The sequence below is a fragment of the Moschus berezovskii genome, chromosome 2 (assembly GCF_049115385.1).
Source record: "Moschus berezovskii isolate FMDL1 chromosome 2, NW_MosBer_1.0, whole genome shotgun sequence".
Taxonomy (NCBI): Eukaryota; Metazoa; Chordata; class Mammalia; order Artiodactyla; family Moschidae; genus Moschus; species Moschus berezovskii.
The window spans coordinates 50,074,605-50,094,177 of record NC_142461.1 but is presented as its reverse complement, the minus strand read 5'-3'; the positions used below and the strand labels follow the sequence as shown (position 1 = coordinate 50,094,177).

Genomic DNA, 19,573 nt, shown 5'->3' with positions numbered 1-19,573 from the left:
AATAGTATAAATGAACTAAATTTTCATCGTAGTGAGATAGAAACAAATATTTCCAATGATTACTCAAGGTAAAGCTGAAAATTATATCTTAGAACAACTAGAGAAAAGAAAAGGTAAAATTATCCATTCATGCAGAAAGCTGCTCATGTGGTATTGATAGATTCTGTTACTACCATGAATGTGGAGACAGAGGTCCTTTGACCTGCTCTGTGTGAGTTCCCCTTTCCTGCTCCATTGTAATTCAGACTAGGAAACATCATTCAGAGCTGGTTTCAGGACAGAGAATACTAACTTCATCACATATACCAAAGGCAGTAGACTTCCAGTAAGCTGGTATATGTTGTAACCTTAGATGTGTTCCTCTATTACTGAAAATTAGCAGTTTTATAATATTGAATTTGCTTAAAACCAAGAGATGCCCATCTATCAAGAGTGCTTTTTATCCATCTGATTTAAAATGTTTAAGTAAATTAAAAATGAAAGGAAATTGTATTCATGCTAGTTAGCAAATGTATTTGTAACAACAATCAGATATTAAAGTGTACCAACTTTAATAAAATTCAAGTCTTATTTTAAACAATCTGAATAGATGAACCACTGTTGAACTAAAAACTAAAACCTAGTGTTTTGATGAGAAATAGGATAAGAGATAGATTATTTTGTTCTTCCTAGAAGGTCTAGAGAGCAGATTGGCTTTTTATAGATTCACATATTCTTAAGCGATTGCCTTTTCAAATTTGATAACTCCTTCCTGAAAAAACAATGGACACAAGTAAGTATATTTCTTCCTAGATTTCATAGGAAGAATACCTATATCGGTTCATGTGTGTTGCTTAACTTGAAGAGGGAAGCAGTCATGGAAAAAATGTATTTTCATGTTCCTTTGCTTGGTGAATTCTAATTTATAAAACGTTAATCACCATCTTGCACTTGCAGTAGAAATTCTACACTCTAATACAATATTAGCATTGCAGAACAGTTTATAAGGTCTGCATCTCAGGAATGCTTGAGTTCTAGTGTTAAATTTTTTACCAACTGGCAATATGGCTTAAGGCAAGTTAGTTTGGGACTGAGTTTTTTTATCTGTAAAATGGGGTCGTCCATGATAGATGGTCATTAAGGTTACTTCTAGATATAAACTTCTGTGGTTCTAAGAATGTAGATGCAATTCAGGATAAAATTGGAATCTATGGAAGGTTATGAGTCATGTTTTGATGAAATCTCATCTTTCCAGTACCATTAAATAGTTACATTAACTCTGCAATGATCCTAGGCAATTAGTCAAATCCCTACTGAGTTGGGAAGACAGTTTTTTTTCACACAGATTAGACAATATAATCCATCTTTGAGTAAAAGCATTACTGTCTCCTTCAGTAAAGTTTTTGTTTTAAATAAGTGATTTTGATCTTAACTGACAACTTTACACACCCCTGTTCAGGACACATGTAATGCTTAAAGTGACACCAGCCTTTATCTGGGTAAGTCCTCTGTTCTTTTAGATTCAAAGCCATGGCAAGGAATTAAGATCTTTTTGGAGATATTCACATAACAGAACCAAAGAAAAGCTCTTTGTATCACTCCAACAGCAAAGGCAACTGGGAGCTGAGGCTGATACATCAGATATGTAAATCAGGCTGCTGCCAGATTCTATCTGAGTACCCAGCTTTGGCTGTTGAAGTCTACCTACTGCCCTGCTGGGGGATTATCTGAGGACATGCTTCTCACCTTCACTCCTTGGCTTTGTATTTCATTTCCATCAGGATCTGTAGAGACCTAGGAAGGAGATGAAACTCAAGTCAACCATTTTTCCTTTCTAACAACTTACATAAATTGCTTATCTAAGCTGGGGGGAAAGGTTGGAATTGTTGATTTAAATATGGTTTGGCTTTGTTGGTATATTTCAGTTATCTGGTTTTGTTTTCTCTACAACTGCTAATAATTGAAAGTTGACTGCAGAAAATAGAATAAAATTATTTTTATAAATATAATGGAAGCTGTTATCATAGAAAAGAGGATCAAAATGCTCTTATAAAAAAGTTTGTATAAACAATGATTTTAAGTTCTGAGAATATTAATAATAAGGTGTTTTAGAGTAAAAGTTTTGACTTTTATGACTAGAGTCTTTCAAATTATCCTCAGGGATACTCTTCTATGTTGAAGGTTAAATCACACTTGACTATCTCTTTATGAAGTGATCTATTCAGTTCAGTTCAGTTGAGTAGCTCAGTCGTGTCCGAGTCTTTGCGACTCTATGAACTGCAGCTTTCCAGGCCTCCCTGTCCATCACCAGCTCCCGGAGTTTACCCAAACTCATGTCCATCGAGTCGGTGATACCATCCAGCCATCTCATCCTCTGTCGTCCCCTTCTCCTCCTGCCCCCAATCCCTCCCGGCATCAGGGTCTTCTCAAATGAGTCAACTCTTCGCATGAGGTGGCCAAAGTACTGGAGTTTCAGCTTCAGCATCAGTCCTTCCAATGAATACCCAGGATTGATCTCCTTTAGAATGGACTGATTGGATCTCCTTGCCGTCCAAGGGACTCTCAAAGAGTCTTCTCCAACACCACAGTTCAAAAGCATCAGTTCTTCGGCACTTAGCTTTCTTCACAGTCCAACTCTCACATCTATACATGACCACTGGAAAAACCATAGCCTTGACTAGACAGACCTTTGTTGGCAAAGTAATGTCTCTACTTTTTAATATGCTGTCTAGGTTGGTCATAACTTTCCTTCCAAGGAGTAAGCGTCTTTTAATTTCCTGGCTGCAATCAGCATCTGCAGTGATTTTGGAGCCCAAAAAAATAAAGCCTGACACTGTTTCCACTGTTTTCCCATCTATTTCCCATGTGGGAAAAACAAATTTATTACACTATGGGATTAATAAATATTTACTTGGGAGATTTTGAAGAGAACTTGAATCATAGGGTTTATTGTATGTTTTGGTCCTGAATTTATTTTGCCTCAGAGAAGTAATACAGTTTTAAGATTTATTTTCTGACACTTGAGTATTATGTTTTCTATAGGTATAATCCTACTAAAAACTTTATTTTTCAGTACTCAATTTGAAAGAGAATTATGAACATGTAAGATTATAGAAAAGTGGAGAACCTAGGAAAAAGACTAGAGACCAAAAAAGAGATTATATTTCAAAAAAGACAATCATAAGTTTGAAGTGATCAATAATAGATAAAATGCATATTGTCTACATGTGTGGGTAATTAATATGTAGAAGAAATCAGTATCACAAGTAAGATAAGGAAAAGGTCATGTAAATGGATAGATACATAAATGTATCCCCAACCCAGTGATTGAACCCAGGTTTCCTGCACTGCAGGCAGATTCTTTACCGACTGAGCTACAAGGGAAGCCCATAGGGTAATAAAGTGGTGTCAACTGTTGAACTGACAAGAATGAGATCTGGGGATAGGCTAAAGGGTACTCTGTGATGAGACCACACTTTGGGGGGTCTCTGGAATCCTGCAAAAGTCAAAGCAATGGGATAGATTTTTAAGGAAAGGTTGACAAGGACAAACACTCAAAGGCTAATCGAGTATTTTGTTATTGATTTTATTTGCTTATTTTAAGATAGGAGATACTGTATGGAAAAGGGAAAAACCAGGGAAGGAACAGAAATTGTAGATGAAAAAATGATTCGTTAGGAGTCCTGAAAGAAGCAGGGAAAGTTGAGATTGGAAGTTGAGGTAGAAGAGTTAGCCTTGGCAAAGAGAGCACTTCCTTCTCAGGTTGTCACAAAGAGGCTGTGGCATCTTTGGAGGTAGGAAGTATATTCCTTTCGTACTCAACACTGAGGAGTTACTTACTTGCAGTATAGTACTGTGAAGAAAACTGGCCACATACCAATAAAGAGTTTCTTTTTTGTTTAGTCAGAGAATAGTACATGTTTTCCACTGAGAGCAAAACCAAGAGAAATGAATGTCAGTCAAGATATTGTCAAAGGAAATTACCAATCTTGTCCCTTTTGAAGTTTTTCTTTAAAAGGAAACATTTGAACATGGTTGCAGTAGTTCAGTTAGTGGCATGGCCTCATGTTTTTTCTGATGGGCTGAGTCTGATAACTTTGGAAAGCTACATTTCAGGTTCACAAGATGGCATGTGTGAAGGCCAGACAAAATCAGAGGGAGTCTGAAATTTTAATTCCAGTTTAATCATTAATTCTATTTTTTAAATGAGAATCTTAATTATTATAAGTCTTAGTTTCCTTTTTTCACAAAATTAAGGGGGTGGTCCTGATAGTTAAGGTTCTTTTAGCCTTAAAATGATTCTAAAGATGTATAGTATATTAGCTGTTGCTCATGGTAAAGTCAGCAAATGTACTTTTCTCTTTATGAATATCTCCTTTGTTTGAATTTCATGAAAGTATTTTGTATGCTAGTTAACTAATTGGAACATCTGATAACTTTGAAAGATTCTAAAAATTCAATTGATGTTGCATGTGTAGATGCTAAGCTTAGAAAATACTAAATCAAATTGCCTTCATATTAAATTTTTCTTTGATGATGAGTTTCATTCACTTGTAACATGCTATAAACTAGGCTACTCTTAGCCATTTGATAAATTATTATGCAGAAGCATTCCACTTCTTGGCAGTTAAAAGAGTTAATGAAGTTAAAAAGTTTGCTGCAGCTTAGACCTTCTTGAGTCTAGTTTATGGTTTTAATAGTCAATTTAGCCCTCCAAATAAGTCACTTCAAGTGAAAAGCAAAAGTGAAATCACTCAGTCGTGTCTGACGCTTTGCGACCCCATGGACTGTAGCGCACCAGGCTCTTCCCTCCATGGGATTCTCCAAGCAAGAGTACTGGAGTGGGTTGCCTTTCCCTTCTGCAGGGGGTCTTCCTGACCCAGGGATTGAACCTGGGTCTTCTGCATTGTAGGCAGACGCTTTACCCTCTGAGCCACCAGGGAAGCCCAAGTCACTTCAAACTATCATCTTATGCAGAAATATAAGTAAGTGAAGTTTGGTTGAATTACATATCATATTTCATTCATTCATTCAAGCAGACTTCCCTACTAGACCAGGGAACCCCATGGATATAGAAATGTGTCTGTTTCTGCTCCTCAGTGTATCATACCCCTTGTAGTTACTACAGTGCTTACACACAAAAGCTGCTGAGTAGATATTTTTTAAATGAATGAATGGTATGATTTTACTCCTATGGAGTTGTTAGGCACTAAAAATTTGTGATTCAAATATCCTTTTCCATTTGAAGATTTGTAGTAATAAACCACTTCATATTTGAAAGTGATTATATAAAATTACAATCTGCTCAACAACATTTCATTATGAAGAATATGTGTCTTAAGACCTTTTATGTCCACTTTGGATTCTGCCTTGAGCTCTCTTTAGATCATTGAGCCAGACAGAGAAATCATAGAATAGCTAGATTAAAAGAGACATTTATTAGGAGTAGAAATGAAGAGAAACTGAAGAGCCTCTTGTTGAAAGTGGAAGAGGAGAGTGAAAAAACTGGCTTAAAACTCAACATTCAGAAAATTAAGATCATGGCATCTGGTCCCATCATTTCATGGCAAATAGATGGGGAAACAATGGAAACAGTGAGAGAATTTATTTTCTTGGGCTCCAAAATCACTGCAGATGGTGACTGCAGCCATGAAATTAAAAGACACTTGCTCCTTGGAAGAAAGGTTATGACCAACCTAGACAGCATATTAAAAAGCAGAGACATTACTTTGCTGACAAAGGTCCGTCTAGTCAAAGCTGTGGTTTTTCCAGTAGTCAATGTATGGATGTGAGAGTTGGACTATAAAGAAAGCTGAGCACTGAAGAACTGACGCTTTTGAACTATGGTGTTAGAGAAGACTCTTGAGAGTCTCCTGGACTGCATGGAGATCAAACCAGTCAATCCTAAAGGAAATCAATCCTGAATATTCATTGGAAGGACTGATGCTGAAGCTGAAACTCTAATACTTTGGCCACATGATGTGAAGAACTGACTCATTTGAAAAGACCCCGATACTGGGAAAGATTGAAGGTGGGAGGAGAAGGGGCCGACAGAGGATGAGATGGTTGGATTGTATTATCGACTTGAAGGACATGAATTTGAGCAAGCTCCAGGAGTTGGTGATGGACAGGGAAGCCTGGGATGCTGCCGTCCATGGGGTGGCAAAGAGTCAGACACGACTGAGTGAACTGAATTCAACTGAACTGATTAAGAATAGAAGAGTGACTGGACATTCAGGGAGTGTTCATTTGCTTATTGGTGCCTTTCTTTGGCCATTTCTTTAGAAGAGCCCCAATCCCTTGTGTTTCTGATCACAACTTCTGTACCTATTCCTGTCTTCCCCCTTCTTCACATACATATTTTTCTCTCCTCTGTCTCTCCAACAGCTGTCCTATTTCCCCTACTTCACTCAGTATATTAATCACGTCTTGGTCTTTTTCCTTTCTACCAAGATGTGAAGGGTAGGGACGCTATTTCAATGTGGTTGCCTACAAGCTCTGTGGAATCAGTGGTGAATATGACTCACAGCTCATTCTTGCCAATGGAGCCGGAGCCCTTCTCGAGGAAGGTTCAGACCTCTTCCACCTTTGCGCCACTCAGATCCAAGTTTCCAGCTTCACTGATGTGTTCAGTAGTCCTTTAAGCTCATCAGTGGGTGACTCCTTGTTCTGATTCTCATTACTGTTGTTGCAGTACCATTAGCCTTGATGTTGCAGTAACTTGGGGTGAGGGGATTAAAAGAAGAGAGGTGTTCATGAAGGTGACCTGGGACTTAAGGAGTGTGCATGCGTATATTCAATGGTTGCTGATTTGGCACTCATGGTGTGCAGGCGTGTTACATACCTGGAGCAGCCATGAGGTAAGTGGCTCTAGAGCATGTGAGAGTGGACGGGGGTTGGAGCAGAGATCCTCCCCGCCCTCTCTCATTTCCTGTGGTTACTCCACGCTGCCCCATTACCGGCCGTTATCACGTGGGTCTTTCCAATGTGCCAGTTTAAGGATTCCTGACAACTACCTTCTAATGTTTATTTTGTGACAGATGATCCAAGAGAGCCGATTTCTCATAGAAATGGCAGACACAGTCCAGGAAAAGATTGTGCAGTGTCAAAAAGCAGGTAATCTTCCCTCTTGCCCCTATTTTGCATAGAAAGCATAATGATGATTCTTGCAGACTTTAAAAGTTTCTCTTTTTACTCTTAAAATTCAAATATTTTATGTCATAGTTTAATGATACTTTGAGTTGCATTGAAGCCTTTGTTTAGTACAGAAGAGATCTAGATGATAGTAAGTGGGTTGTCTGTGTGTATATAGAGATGGTATCTGAAGTTATCTAGAGAGGTGAGGGTTTCTGAACTTAATTTTGTAATTTGGGAACCAATCAAAGCTGTTTACTACTGATATGGAGACTGTGGTTTTACACTGCCGCTTAAGAATCACTTTAGTTTTACAATTTGAACCATAATCCTGTTAACCTTCTAGGCTTTTGCCCCATTTACGAGTCCTCATTTTAGGTCTGTACTTTCTTCAAGGGTGCGATGGGTCCCACGTCTCTTCCGTCTCATTGTTTATTTTCACCTTCATCCACGCCTTTGTACTTCTCCTCTCTCTTGGATCCATCTTCTCTCTAATCTATACACACACTGGTGATTATGATAAGGAAGGTGACACTGACAATTGCTTGATGTATATGCATATGATATACTAAACATATATGCTATGTTATTTATGTTGTTTAGTCCTCATAACAACTTTGCAAGGTAATCATCATTATGTCCAATCTATAGCTGAGGCATCTTAGATTCTGAGAGACTGAATGAATTATCCCAAATACCATATCAACATGTGGCAGAGGTGACCTTTGAACCTAGACCAAAATTTGAAAATGGTGCTCTTCACTACTGACCTGGAAGCTTAAATGTTTCTGTTGAAAGGAAGCATGAAAATAATAACAATACCAAATACTTACATTATGTTCCTATGTACCAGGCATTACTTTGAGAGCTTTGTATTTGTAGACTTATTTAATCTTCACTCAATTCCATGAGGTCAATACTCTTTGTTATTGCCATTGTGCCTCTGAGGGGACTGAATGGGAGAGTTTCAGGGATTCATTCATGCTCACAGAGCTTGTCAGTGGTAGGGCCAGGGGATGGATCTAGGCTCTGCAGCCATGCTTTTACTATGTATTGTGCTTGTGATGTTAACACCAGGCAAATTAATGTGGTTTAGGCTGTATTAATACAAACCTAGTCGGTAGAACAAGGAAGTGGTGGTAAAACCCTACCTCATGTGGGCTACTTCAATCCTATTTTAAGTACAATATTCCTGGATGTCATCCTTAAAGAGAGACATTATAATAAGCTGAAACATGTTAGAATGTTTAATCTGGAGAAGAGAAAGCTCTGGTAGACTTTAATCCAATATCTTTCTTCAAATATTTAAAGGGCTGCACTGTGGAACAGAGATTAGACCTTGTTGGTGAGTCTAGCTAGAACCAAGGGGTAGAAGTTCCAGGGAGAAAGACTGGCTTGATATCAATCATAGCTTTCCAAAGATGGAATGAGCTTACCAGAAAATAGTGTGATTCCTAATTCTGAGGTGCTAAGACAAAGGCTAGAGAAACAGATGATGGTGATGCTTTTCATAGTATTCAACCTCAGGAGAATGGTTTAGCTGTAAATAAGTAGGGCCATTCCCAAATCTGAAACATTTGGGTGTTTCCAGGAATGCTATTTTTTTTAAACCTTTTTAGTGTTACTCAACATTTACTAATTACCATGTTATCTTTGTAGGCTCCAGGCCTACCGTCAAGAGAAAGTAAGATATGTGAATCCTTCACATATGGTAGCCATTCACACATTACCATTTCATATAAAAACTGGGCAGAAGACAGGCAAGATGGATGCAACCTGTTGGAAAAATTTGCTTCTTCTCATGTCTTTGTTTATGTATTCTTGCTGTTTAAAATTTAATTTAATCTAATGCATTGATTATTTTTAGTTTTCCCTTAAGGATAGCCATTGGGTGGTGATGAACAGAATGAGAAGATAATTCAATTTGGGGATTTATAAATAATGAGAGGACAGAAATGGGAAATTATATTTTTACTGATAGTATTTTCACGATAAAATGCCTAAATTTCTGAAATTTATACAGAGAATTCTCTTATGTTTTCTTTTCAAAGGCATGGAGTTCCATGAGGAGCTTCATAATCTAGGGGCAAAAGAAGGCTTGAAAGGAAGAAAACTCAACAAAGCAACTGAGAGCTTTGCTTGGAACATTACAGTCTTGAAGGTGAGTGAAGTACTCAGGTGCCCATTTGTCTTTATTTTTCTCTTCATTTCTCTAATTGGTCTTCTGATCAGTGGTTGAAAACAGTGACTTAAAGTTTTTATTAAAGCTAGCTCTAATTAATTCATACTCTAAGTGATGGGGAGATGCATACATGGATTGATGCACTTTTGTCCATAATAAGGCAATGAGCTTTGTGTTGGAGTCAGAAGACAGCAAGACCTAATTCCATTACCTGGGAGCTGTGTGTGTGTATGGTTTACTCATACGTCTACTCAAGTAAGTATGGCTATTCTTGTTTGTGGAAGGAATAACATAAAATGTTACTGGAGAAGGATCCAACACAAGTTATTTGGGAAAGCCTTAAACTACAGATGATTTGTAGCCATTTAGGATTATTTTATTATAGGGACAATCTCTATAAATATGTTTATTTTTGCAGAAATTTTGGAAGTCAGCTTTTTGAGATTATGATTTGCTCTGCTGAAAATTAATTTTAGGACTTTGAAGTAAAGACATCACTTTTCATATTTTGTCACGTGACGGAAAAATGGTTTAGGCAGTTGGAATTATTTATTCTTAACATTGTGATGGAGAAAAACAGCTACAAGCAAAATTAATAATTACTGACATTTAAAGAATACTCATGAGCCGGGCACTGTTTTATAAAGTTTCTATGAATTAACATTGTAATACTTTCATTAACCTAATACTGTTATTATTCTCATTTTACAAGTGAGAAAACCAAGGCATTGAAAACTTATGTCTGTTACCCAAGATCACTCAGCTAGTGAATGGTGGTGCTGGAGGCTGAACTCAGGCAATGTAGCTCCAGACCAGAGCCTGGTTTACAGAGAGATACTACACGTGTTTATGTGAATGTGCTAAGTGAATGATAATACATATCACAAATGCTTACTAAAAATTCAGCCCACAAATATTTGGTAAGCTCCTATTATGTATTGAGCTCTCTGCTGTGCACTAGGGACCTATGAGGAACAAAGTTTATATAGACCCTAACCTTATGAGTTGACAGTCAGCGGGCAGGAGGTGAGGTGGGGGGAAATAGGCATCATTTGCTTAAGAGGCAGGAACTATAGTGTTACTATAAAGAGGGGCTTATTTTATAATACTTGAGTTCAATGTGGCAGTAACAGCGCTGAAACATGCTTTCTGTTCATCATATATCTGTGTGGGCTTGTTAATGTGCTGATCGCTGAGAAAAGAGCTATGGACACAGGTGTCAAAAAGTAGTACCTGGGTCTCTAAGTTTAGTGTACCAGGGGAGACAGACATATGACTAATAGCAGCCATCGGTTATTCAAAATTTCATATGTGATTAAGCATTCATGACTAAGTAGTTTATATGTGTTTCCTCCTTTCCACTTTGCAACAGCTGTGTGACATTCAGCAACTTATTGTGACCCCTCTCCATCTCACAGATGAGGAAATTGAGGCTCAGGGAGGTTTCAGTTTCTTCTCTTCAGCTGGTAGATGGCAGAGCTGAGATTTTTAACTCATGTGCATGGTTCTTCCCACAACCTGTCCTCCTGTGGCCTGTGTGATTTCTTCCATGGAGCTGAGTCCAAGCAGCCTAGTACAGGGGTGAGGGCACAGGATCCGGGTGTAGGCTGCCTGGTAGCTGTGAGGCTTTAGCCAAATTATGTAATCTCTCTGAGGGTGGTAACATTAATAATACCTTGGCCCTGGGTTTTGTGAGAATGAAATGAGATAAAGTATACAAAATATCTAAGTCACAGTGCATGAAACTTGACACTATATAGTACATCTCTACCTATACTATTATCGTATAGATGTGCTATTACTTTTGCTAGGGTGAGGATGACTATTGGAATATAAGGCTTTTGGGTTTTTTAATTTAAAAAATCAATTAATTAAAAATTGAGATATAACTGTTAGTTTCTTTGTTAAGGCTCACTGTTTTCTGAGGTTTGTGTGTTTGGTTTAGTGACAGGAGCTTATTGCTAGATGTGTGCATGCTTAGTTGCTTTAGTCGTGTCTGAATTTTTGTCACTCTGTGGATGGTAGACTTCCAGTCCATTGGGTTCTTCAGGCAAGAATACTGGAGTGGGTTGCCTTGCCCTTCTCCAGGGGGTCTTCCCGACCCAGGGATCGAACCCGGGTCTCCGGCGTTGCAGGCAGATTCTTTACTGTCTGAGCCACCAGGGAAACCCTTGATGGCTAGATGAGGCCTATCAAATGCTGTACAAATCTTTCTAAGAGAGTTGTTTTGAAATAGAATCAATCTTCTATTATTTTAGCTCATGTGCCAGCTACTAGTATTTCAGCTTGAGCACGAGGAACTTAAACAAGGATAGTGAACTTTTCCAAACTTCTGACATTTATTTGCCCTCCCCATTGTGTTAAGTGGACCTGTTAATCACCTACCCTTTCCTCAAGGGCTAAACAAATGAACTTCCTTGAAATTTGACTAAAAGGTGAGGGATAAAGAGCCCAGACTTTTTTTTTTTTTGGAGACTGTGTACTCTACTCGTGACTTTCTGAGAAGAACCTCCTCTTTTTTATTTCCTGAATCTTGGGTCTGAAGTTCTTAGTTCCAGCTTTGTTCTCCAGTCTTCCTATTGATTTTCCAAGCTCCTAAAAATGCTTTTCCTTAAGTTTACTGGAGTCAGTTTTCATTGCTTACAACTGGTTGAATTAGTAATAGCCACACTGCTAAGATACAATCACTAAAATAGTAGGATCTGTCAAAGCTCACCTAAAAATTCTGGATTTCTCACTGAAAAGTTTTCTGTACACATAGTTTTTACGAGTACTTCTTGATATCTAGGGGAAGGGAATGATTGAGTAATGTTTGTTGAATGTGTGGATTCAAGTAGTTAAAATATTTAATTTCAGTGGAATGTCCAATAAGTAAGAGAAGATCTGGGGAGAAACAAAGATATGTGCTCTCAGATAGACTGTGGGTTGGCAGCTTGGAGTGGGAAAGGGGCATCAATAAAGCAAATTGAGCTGAGACTAAAAACTAACTTCTTTGGTTTGTGTTTTTTGCAATTCAATATTAATATGTGACAGAGAAGCTGAGGTAAAATTTGTAGAAATGAAGATGAGTAGCTCTACAATATAAAAAACATGAATTACACTTACAGAGTCGAATTTTTCCAAGCTAGAAATGAGGACTTAGAATCCAGCAAGGAGGCTGAACTCATGATGATCTGGAAGCTTCCTTACATGTGTTTTACTTTCATTCATATTCCCTGGTGGCTCAGAAGGTAAAGCGTCTGCCTGCAGTGTGGGAGACCCAGGTTCGATCCCTGGATCGGGAAGGTGGCCTGGAGAAGGAAATGGGAACCCACTCCAGTACTCTTGCCTGGAAAATTCCATGGACTGAGGAGCCTGGTAGGCTACAGTCCATGGGGTTGCAGAGAGTCAGATAAGACTGAGCAACTTCACTTTCACTTTCTTTTTCACTTTCATATTTTGGTGGGGATTTGCTTAGTAGAACTTTCACATTTCCTCACACTTTTGTCACATGCCATTAGGCAACGATTACAGTTATTTTCCTCCCTTTCTTTCTTTCACTTCTGAGCATAAAACTGAACTCTATAAATAGCTCTGTCTTCATTTGGGATAATATGATGATGCAGGTTTTCATGACTCAGTCTGAAGTATCTTTTCCAGATAATCATTGGACTGAGACAGCTCCATCTCATCCCACCCACACATGCCAACCGTTCTTTCCATATGTCTTTTCTGCATGCTGTCCTTCAGAAAAGAGTTCTGTTTGATTATCAGCATAATATTAAAATCTTACAGTGAAAGTCTTTCCTGTTCTTTTTATCTTCCAGAAAGAGAAACTGCAATATCACTTGCACAGCCAGCTTATTGTCCTAAATAGTTTTCCATTTTGGAAGGATTTTGTTAATGAGAATTATGAAGGTCTCTTAGAAAGAGATAGGAATTTATACTACTCACAGATAAAACGTAATGTATTATGAAGTGGAATTCATTTAAAATTTTGGACTCTACCCAAAATGATTTGATTCTTTAAGTACAAAAAGAACTTCATTGAAAGCTGGTCACACCTACACAACTGAAATTAGTAAGAACCTGAGAGTAACATTTTAGTGAGTTTCCCAATTATTTATTTTTCTGACTTGCCCTATTGTCTTTTTTAAGGAAATAAATTCCATTATCTTTACATTTTTAGAAGTTTGATGAAAAAATCAGTTTTACCAGATTGGAGAAGTGTCAAGTAGAGATACATGAAAATATTGAAATATAATTAGTGAACCTTTTATTATAAAGGAAAAGTTATGAAGTATAGATCCCTAGAGTTTACAAATAAAACAGTTAAGAAGTGACTGACTTGTTACTTGTTCATGAATTTCATTGCTTACTAGTTGAATGCCATGTATCAAATAGATTATGAATAAATGATTACTTCATCAATGAGCACTTCTATTACTTGATACATATCTATACTTTCCCTAGATAGACTTTCAGTTTATAATTTAAAGCTTTACATTGTATGTCATAAAAAAACTGAGTCTCTTTTATAGATTAATGTTCAGTAGATATGACTAATCTTTTTCCACTTAACTTTTGGGTTTTCTGTCACTGCTTAAGCTTTGCTCCTTTTGTTTTTATCTTGATAACACTTTAATTGTCTTTGGGAAGAGCAGAGGCTTAAACTTCTCACCTTACCTCTCCGTGAGTACTTGGGTCTCCAAATTTCAGGCTCTCAATCTCTGGGAAATCTTTCTACATAAGGGAAATTGCATGGATGTCACTAATATGCTTTCTAATAGAGCACATTTGAAGTCTTTGCTCATTGATCGGAGACAGGAAAAGAAGGGAAACAGGATGATGGGTGAATGGGAAGAGAAGTATGAGAAGAGACATCCATCTGTGAAAGACTGAGTAACAGAAGGAATGGGGTCACCCTCAACAGAATGACCATACGCACTTTAAATCTTTCTCTGAGATCTTGTGTGTTGAGGGAATCCAATCAGGCTCTATTGGCAGCCATAGTTATTGTGCCCCTGGGTGCTGCTCTGAGGTTATATAAAGAAAGAACATGTCCACGGTCCTCCATGTTGTCTATTGAGAAATTCTCTAATGGTGTTCTGTCAGCTGCTGGCTATTTTTATAATAGAGGCTTGAGAAAGGCTAGGTTTTCCTCCTGAGCCAACTCATTCAGAAAAGAACAGCTATTTATGAAGTCTAGAAAGAGACTTCCACTGATAACGATGCATTAATAATACACTATTCTTCATATTGATATTACCATCAATTATTAAGAAATATAAAGTGGGCAAGAGTACAGACTCGAGCCAGATCCTTTCTAGCTGTGTCGTCTTGGGAAAATTTCCTCTTGTCTCTATGCTTCTGAATCAGTTGGAATATACCAGATTGTATGATGATAACAAAAATGAAAATCTCAGTGGCTTAAAAAACAATAACTTATTTCTTGCTCACACTGTTTGTCCACCAGGGTCAGCAAGGGTCACTTAGAAACTTGGGCTAATGGACGGGGGGCTCTACCTCAACTATTCCATCTGTAATCTTAGAGGTAGGAAAGCCCAAATTGGTTTTAAAGTTTTCTGCCAAGTAGTTTAAATGTTTACATGTCCCTTCTATTTAAATTTGACTGGCGAAAGAAAGTCAGATGGTCATATCTGACTTCAGGGAGTTGGGAAAGTATATATATATATATATATATATATATTCCTAGAGGAGGGGGGGCAGATATTGGTGAATTTAATCTACCAGTGACAGGTTCCTCAGCCATATTCCTCATAAGATCATGATGAGGACTAAATTAATTAATGTATATATAAAGCAATATCTGAGATATAAAAATGCTATCTAAGTTTGAAAGCATTCAGTGCTCACAGTGAGCAGTTAAGTGATTGTCATACAACATATTAAGTAATTTTAAAGGTAACTCTGTAAAGTTATTATTATTATACTCCTTTTTACAGATAGGAGAAGTGAGATTTGAGAGGTTAAGTAACCTTCCTTTGCACATACAAGTAGTGAGTGATAGAGTAGGGATCTAATTCCAAAGTGCATGCTGTCAGCCCATTATGCTAAACTGCCAGACAATATATAGCCCCATAATATTGATGGCTTGTATAAACGGAATACTTCATGTATATCAGATATTTTACTAAGTGCTTTATTATCTTCTTCCAAGAGAGTGAGTGTCCTGTTCAGCTGACATGAATATTCTAGACACCTTGACAATGTATTCCTACTTTTCAGAGCGGTACATTGAGATAGTGTAGCTTGGCACCACCAATTCTCCTTGTTCTGACACTCCATTCACCAAGCAACTCTGTTCTCAACTTGGCTTCCCAAGTATACTTTTCTAGTGGAGATGGAATAAGTTGATCCAGTGACATAACTAGTCCCATCTGCCTGGCTGTCTCTGTGTATATGAGTCAGTTAACGTCCTTTTTTTTTTTTTTTTTTTTTTACATCAGTCCATCTCTGATGAGCTTGGTCAGCATGAATCAGCTCCCCAGGGCCTGGCCACTGCTGAGTGATTGGATGCTGTTGAGCCCCTGGACAGATACCATTGAGATTAAGAAAGCAAAACAAAATAACAACAAAAATACCAAAGCAGAAGCTGGACCCTAGACCCACCCTGAGAATCCAGCCAGTGCCCTGTTTCTCTTTACTCTTCATGGGCTTTTAGTTTAGCCGTTGCCATCTCCACATCTTGAGACAGGGGAAGCTTAAGAGCCATGCCTCCAGCAGAAACTTTGCAGAGACCATACTCCCATTCATATTTCTTCCTTCCTCCACAGCTCCAGTTCTGCCTTTCACATCCTCTTTCTTTTATCATTTAAGCTGTTAGATCAGAAATTCTGGAATATTTTTCCTTTGAATAATAAACCTGAGTTGATTTAGAAATGAGGTAAAGTTCCTATAGGTAAATTCCTCAGGCTTCACTAAGAGGAAGGGAGCCTTCTCTGAAGCGAAGTTGAGGAGCCTCTAAGTCATCGATCTGGAGAAGCAAGGTTCCAAGGGTTTAAGCAAAGCTTTAAATTCTGTTACGTGTAAGGAAAATACTTTCCAGTAATACATGCAAAATAACAAATTCTTGGGCTGTGAATTCCTGTCTGTGTTATCTTAGAATTATCTAAGAGTTTAACATATAGAAAGTTGGATTAGGAGTCTAGAAATCTGTAACTAATTAATATAATTAAAAAAAAATATCCTCTCTGGGACTCAGTTCAGTTCAGTCACTCAGTCGTGTCTGACTCTCTGTGACCCCATGAATCACAGCACGCCAGGCCTCCCTGTCCATCACCAACTCCCGGAGTTCACTCAAACTCATGTCCACAGAGTTGGTGATGCCATCCAGCCATCTCATTCTCTGTCGTCCCCTTCTCCTCCCTCCCCCAACCTTTCCCAGCATCACTCTTTTCCTGTGAGTCAACTCGTCGCATGAGGTGGCCAAAGTATTGCAGCTTCAGCTTTAGCATCAGTCCCTCCAATGAACATCCAGGATTGATCTCCTCTAGAATGGACTGGTTGGATCTCCTTGCAGTATAAGGGACTCTCAAGAGTCTTCTCCAACACCACAGTTCAAAAGCATCAATTCTTCGGTGATCAGCTTTCTTCACAGTCCAACTCTCACATCCATACATGACCACGGGAGAAACCATAGACTTGACTAGACGGACCTTTGTTGGCAAAGTAATATCTCTGCTTTTTAATATACTATCTAGGTTGGTCATAACTTTCCTTCCAAGGAGTAAGCGTCTTTTAATTTCATGGCTGCAGTCAGCATCCGCAGTGATTTTGGAGCCCAAAAAAATTAAGTCTGACACTGTTTCCACTGTTTATCCATCTATTTCCCATGAAGTGATGGGACCAGATTTCCTCAATTAAAAATAGGATCAGACTTTATGATAGAATCCTTACAGGTCTTTACATTTTTTGATTATATGTTATTTTCAATTTTTTTCTGTGACTTAACCACATTATGTTACTTAAATACATAGATCCCTTTGTCACTAAACTTATCAATAGCATATATCTCTCTGTTATGTCTTACTGCCCCCACCTTTTGTTTAAACCCGTGACACTATAAACCCAAATTATACTCAGTTTCTATCCTTACTTCCCATTGTCTCCCATTGTGATCCCTCCTACTGTTACCCAACTCAGGTTTGGCTGCTTGTTGCTCAAAAGCCAATAATTTGAGAGGCAAGTGTCAATGAAAAGGAAAGGTGTTTTAATTAGAAAAGCCAGCAATCTGGGGAGAAGCTGGGCTCATGTCTTGAGGCCAAAGATTCCTCTCGGCCAAGGCAGTTTTTAAAGGCAAAAATGGATGGGAGAAGAATCTCATTGAACCATTGAAGGTTGGGTCATCATTCTCCATTGTGTGCAGACTGACTGAGTCTTCAAATGTTATCTTGGCTGAGTGATCTGCCTGCAGGATTGCTTAAGAGGACTACTAGGGGTCGAGAGCTAACCACTCTTTAACTACTTAATTATTCATTCTTCTTTTTATCTACGAAAATGGTCAATAGGTTAAGCAGGGGATGGTATGCATTCAGGAAAGCATAAATCAGGAGCTGGTTTCAATTGCTTAATGATTTCATTCCTATAATTAGCTTCTGTTACAGTTAGAAGGGAACAGAAATGGGCAAACAGAAAAGGGGCAAAAGAGCTGCTTTTTAACTCCCCACCTTCAAACATCATTTCATTTCTGTGGGATTGGGGTGAAGGTCCAGCTATTGTAACCTCTTTGACATAGGATGATGTATTCTCCATATGAAAGAAGTCAACATGGGTTTGAGCATCTCTTTGCTGACAATTTTTTTGCCTGCTTACCTATACAGGCAGAACAAGCTATGATTTTTCTGATGCCCACAAAGATATAGGTTATTATGAGTAATAATGTTAATTCTATTCTCTTGAGGCTAGTTCTTGGAATTGTGCTAGCCATAGATTCAGTATTGCTCAAGATGGAGCAGCTTATGACATGCCCTCTGGTGGAAGTTACAGCATGTGTAAAACAACTCAGGAATGTGCATCAGACTAAGTCCATGACTCTATTATCCTAATCACTAACTGCTCAAACCTGCTATTTTGTGACTCTGAGAGCCTGGAGACTTCAACTTTTCTACCACCAAGAGGCAGGGGACATGGTGGGGCTTCTGTACTCGGTGGTGGGGAGCTTGCAGGGTTCTACTTGTTTCCACAATTGCTTTGTCTCCTTTCCTGACCACTTTTCCAAATAAGATGGTCTCTACTTACCATCTTGCTGGGAATTTTTCTTTCTGATTTTTTTATTGTGGTAAAATACATAAAACATAAAATTTACCATCTTAACCATTTTAAGTTCATGGTACTAAATATATTAATAATGTTGTACAACTGTCACCACCATCCATCTTAAAAACTCTCCTCATCTTGTAAAGCTGAAATTCTGTACTCATTAAACTATAACTCCCCATTCCCCCCTCCTCTAGCCCCTGGAATCCACCATTCTACTATCTGTCTGTATGATTTTTGACTGTTTGAAGTATATAAGTTCAATAGAGTAGTACTTGTCTTTTTGTGACTGTCTCATTTCACATAGTGTAATGTCTTGAATGTTCATCCATGTTGTGATATATGTCAGAATTCCCTTCCTTTTTAAGGCTGAATAATATTCCTTTGTACATAAATACCATATTTTGCTTATGCATTCATCTGTTGACAAGCACTTGGACACTTCTACATTTTAGCTTTTGTAAGTAATGCTGCTATGTATGTGGGTGTACAGATATCTCTTTGAGACCCTGATTGCTGAAGAATTGATGCTTTTGAACTGTGGTGTTGGAGAAGACTCTTGAGAGTCGCTTGGACTTCAAGGAGATCCAACCAGTCCATCCTAAAGGAGATCAGTCCTGAGTGTTCATTGGAAGGACTGATGTTGAAGTTGAAACTCCAGTACTTTGGCCACCTGATGAGAAGAGCTGACTCATTTGAAAAGTCCCTGATGCTGGGAAAGATTGAGGGCAGGAGAGAAGGGGACGACAGAGGATGAGATGGTTGGATGGCATCACTGACTCAATGGACATGGGTTTGGGTGGACTCTTGGAGTTGGTGATGGACAGGGAGACCTGGCGTGCTGTGATTCATGGGGTTGCAAAGAGTCAGACACAACTGAGCGACTGAACTGAACTGTGATACTTACAGATATATACCCAGAAGTGAAGTTGTTGGAACATGTGGTAATTCTATGCTGAATTTTTTTTGAGGAACCACCATACTGTTTTTCACATCAGCAGTCCCATTTTATGTTCCTAT

The 19,573-nt window shown here is 38.3% G+C and overlaps 1 protein-coding gene across 2 annotated transcripts in view; it reads left to right on the top strand.

Moving 5' to 3' along the window:
* PLCL1 (phospholipase C like 1 (inactive)) overlaps positions 1-19,573 on the top strand; it is a 369,453-nt gene that overhangs the window by 313,735 nt on the left and 36,145 nt on the right. For both annotated transcript variants that reach the window (XM_055397811.2, XM_088828575.1), the window contains exons 4-5: positions 7,020-7,095; positions 9,165-9,274. In XM_055397811.2, coding sequence (XP_055253786.1) covers positions 7,020-7,095; positions 9,165-9,274 — 186 coding nt within the window. The remainder of the gene's footprint in view (positions 1-7,019; positions 7,096-9,164; positions 9,275-19,573) is intronic.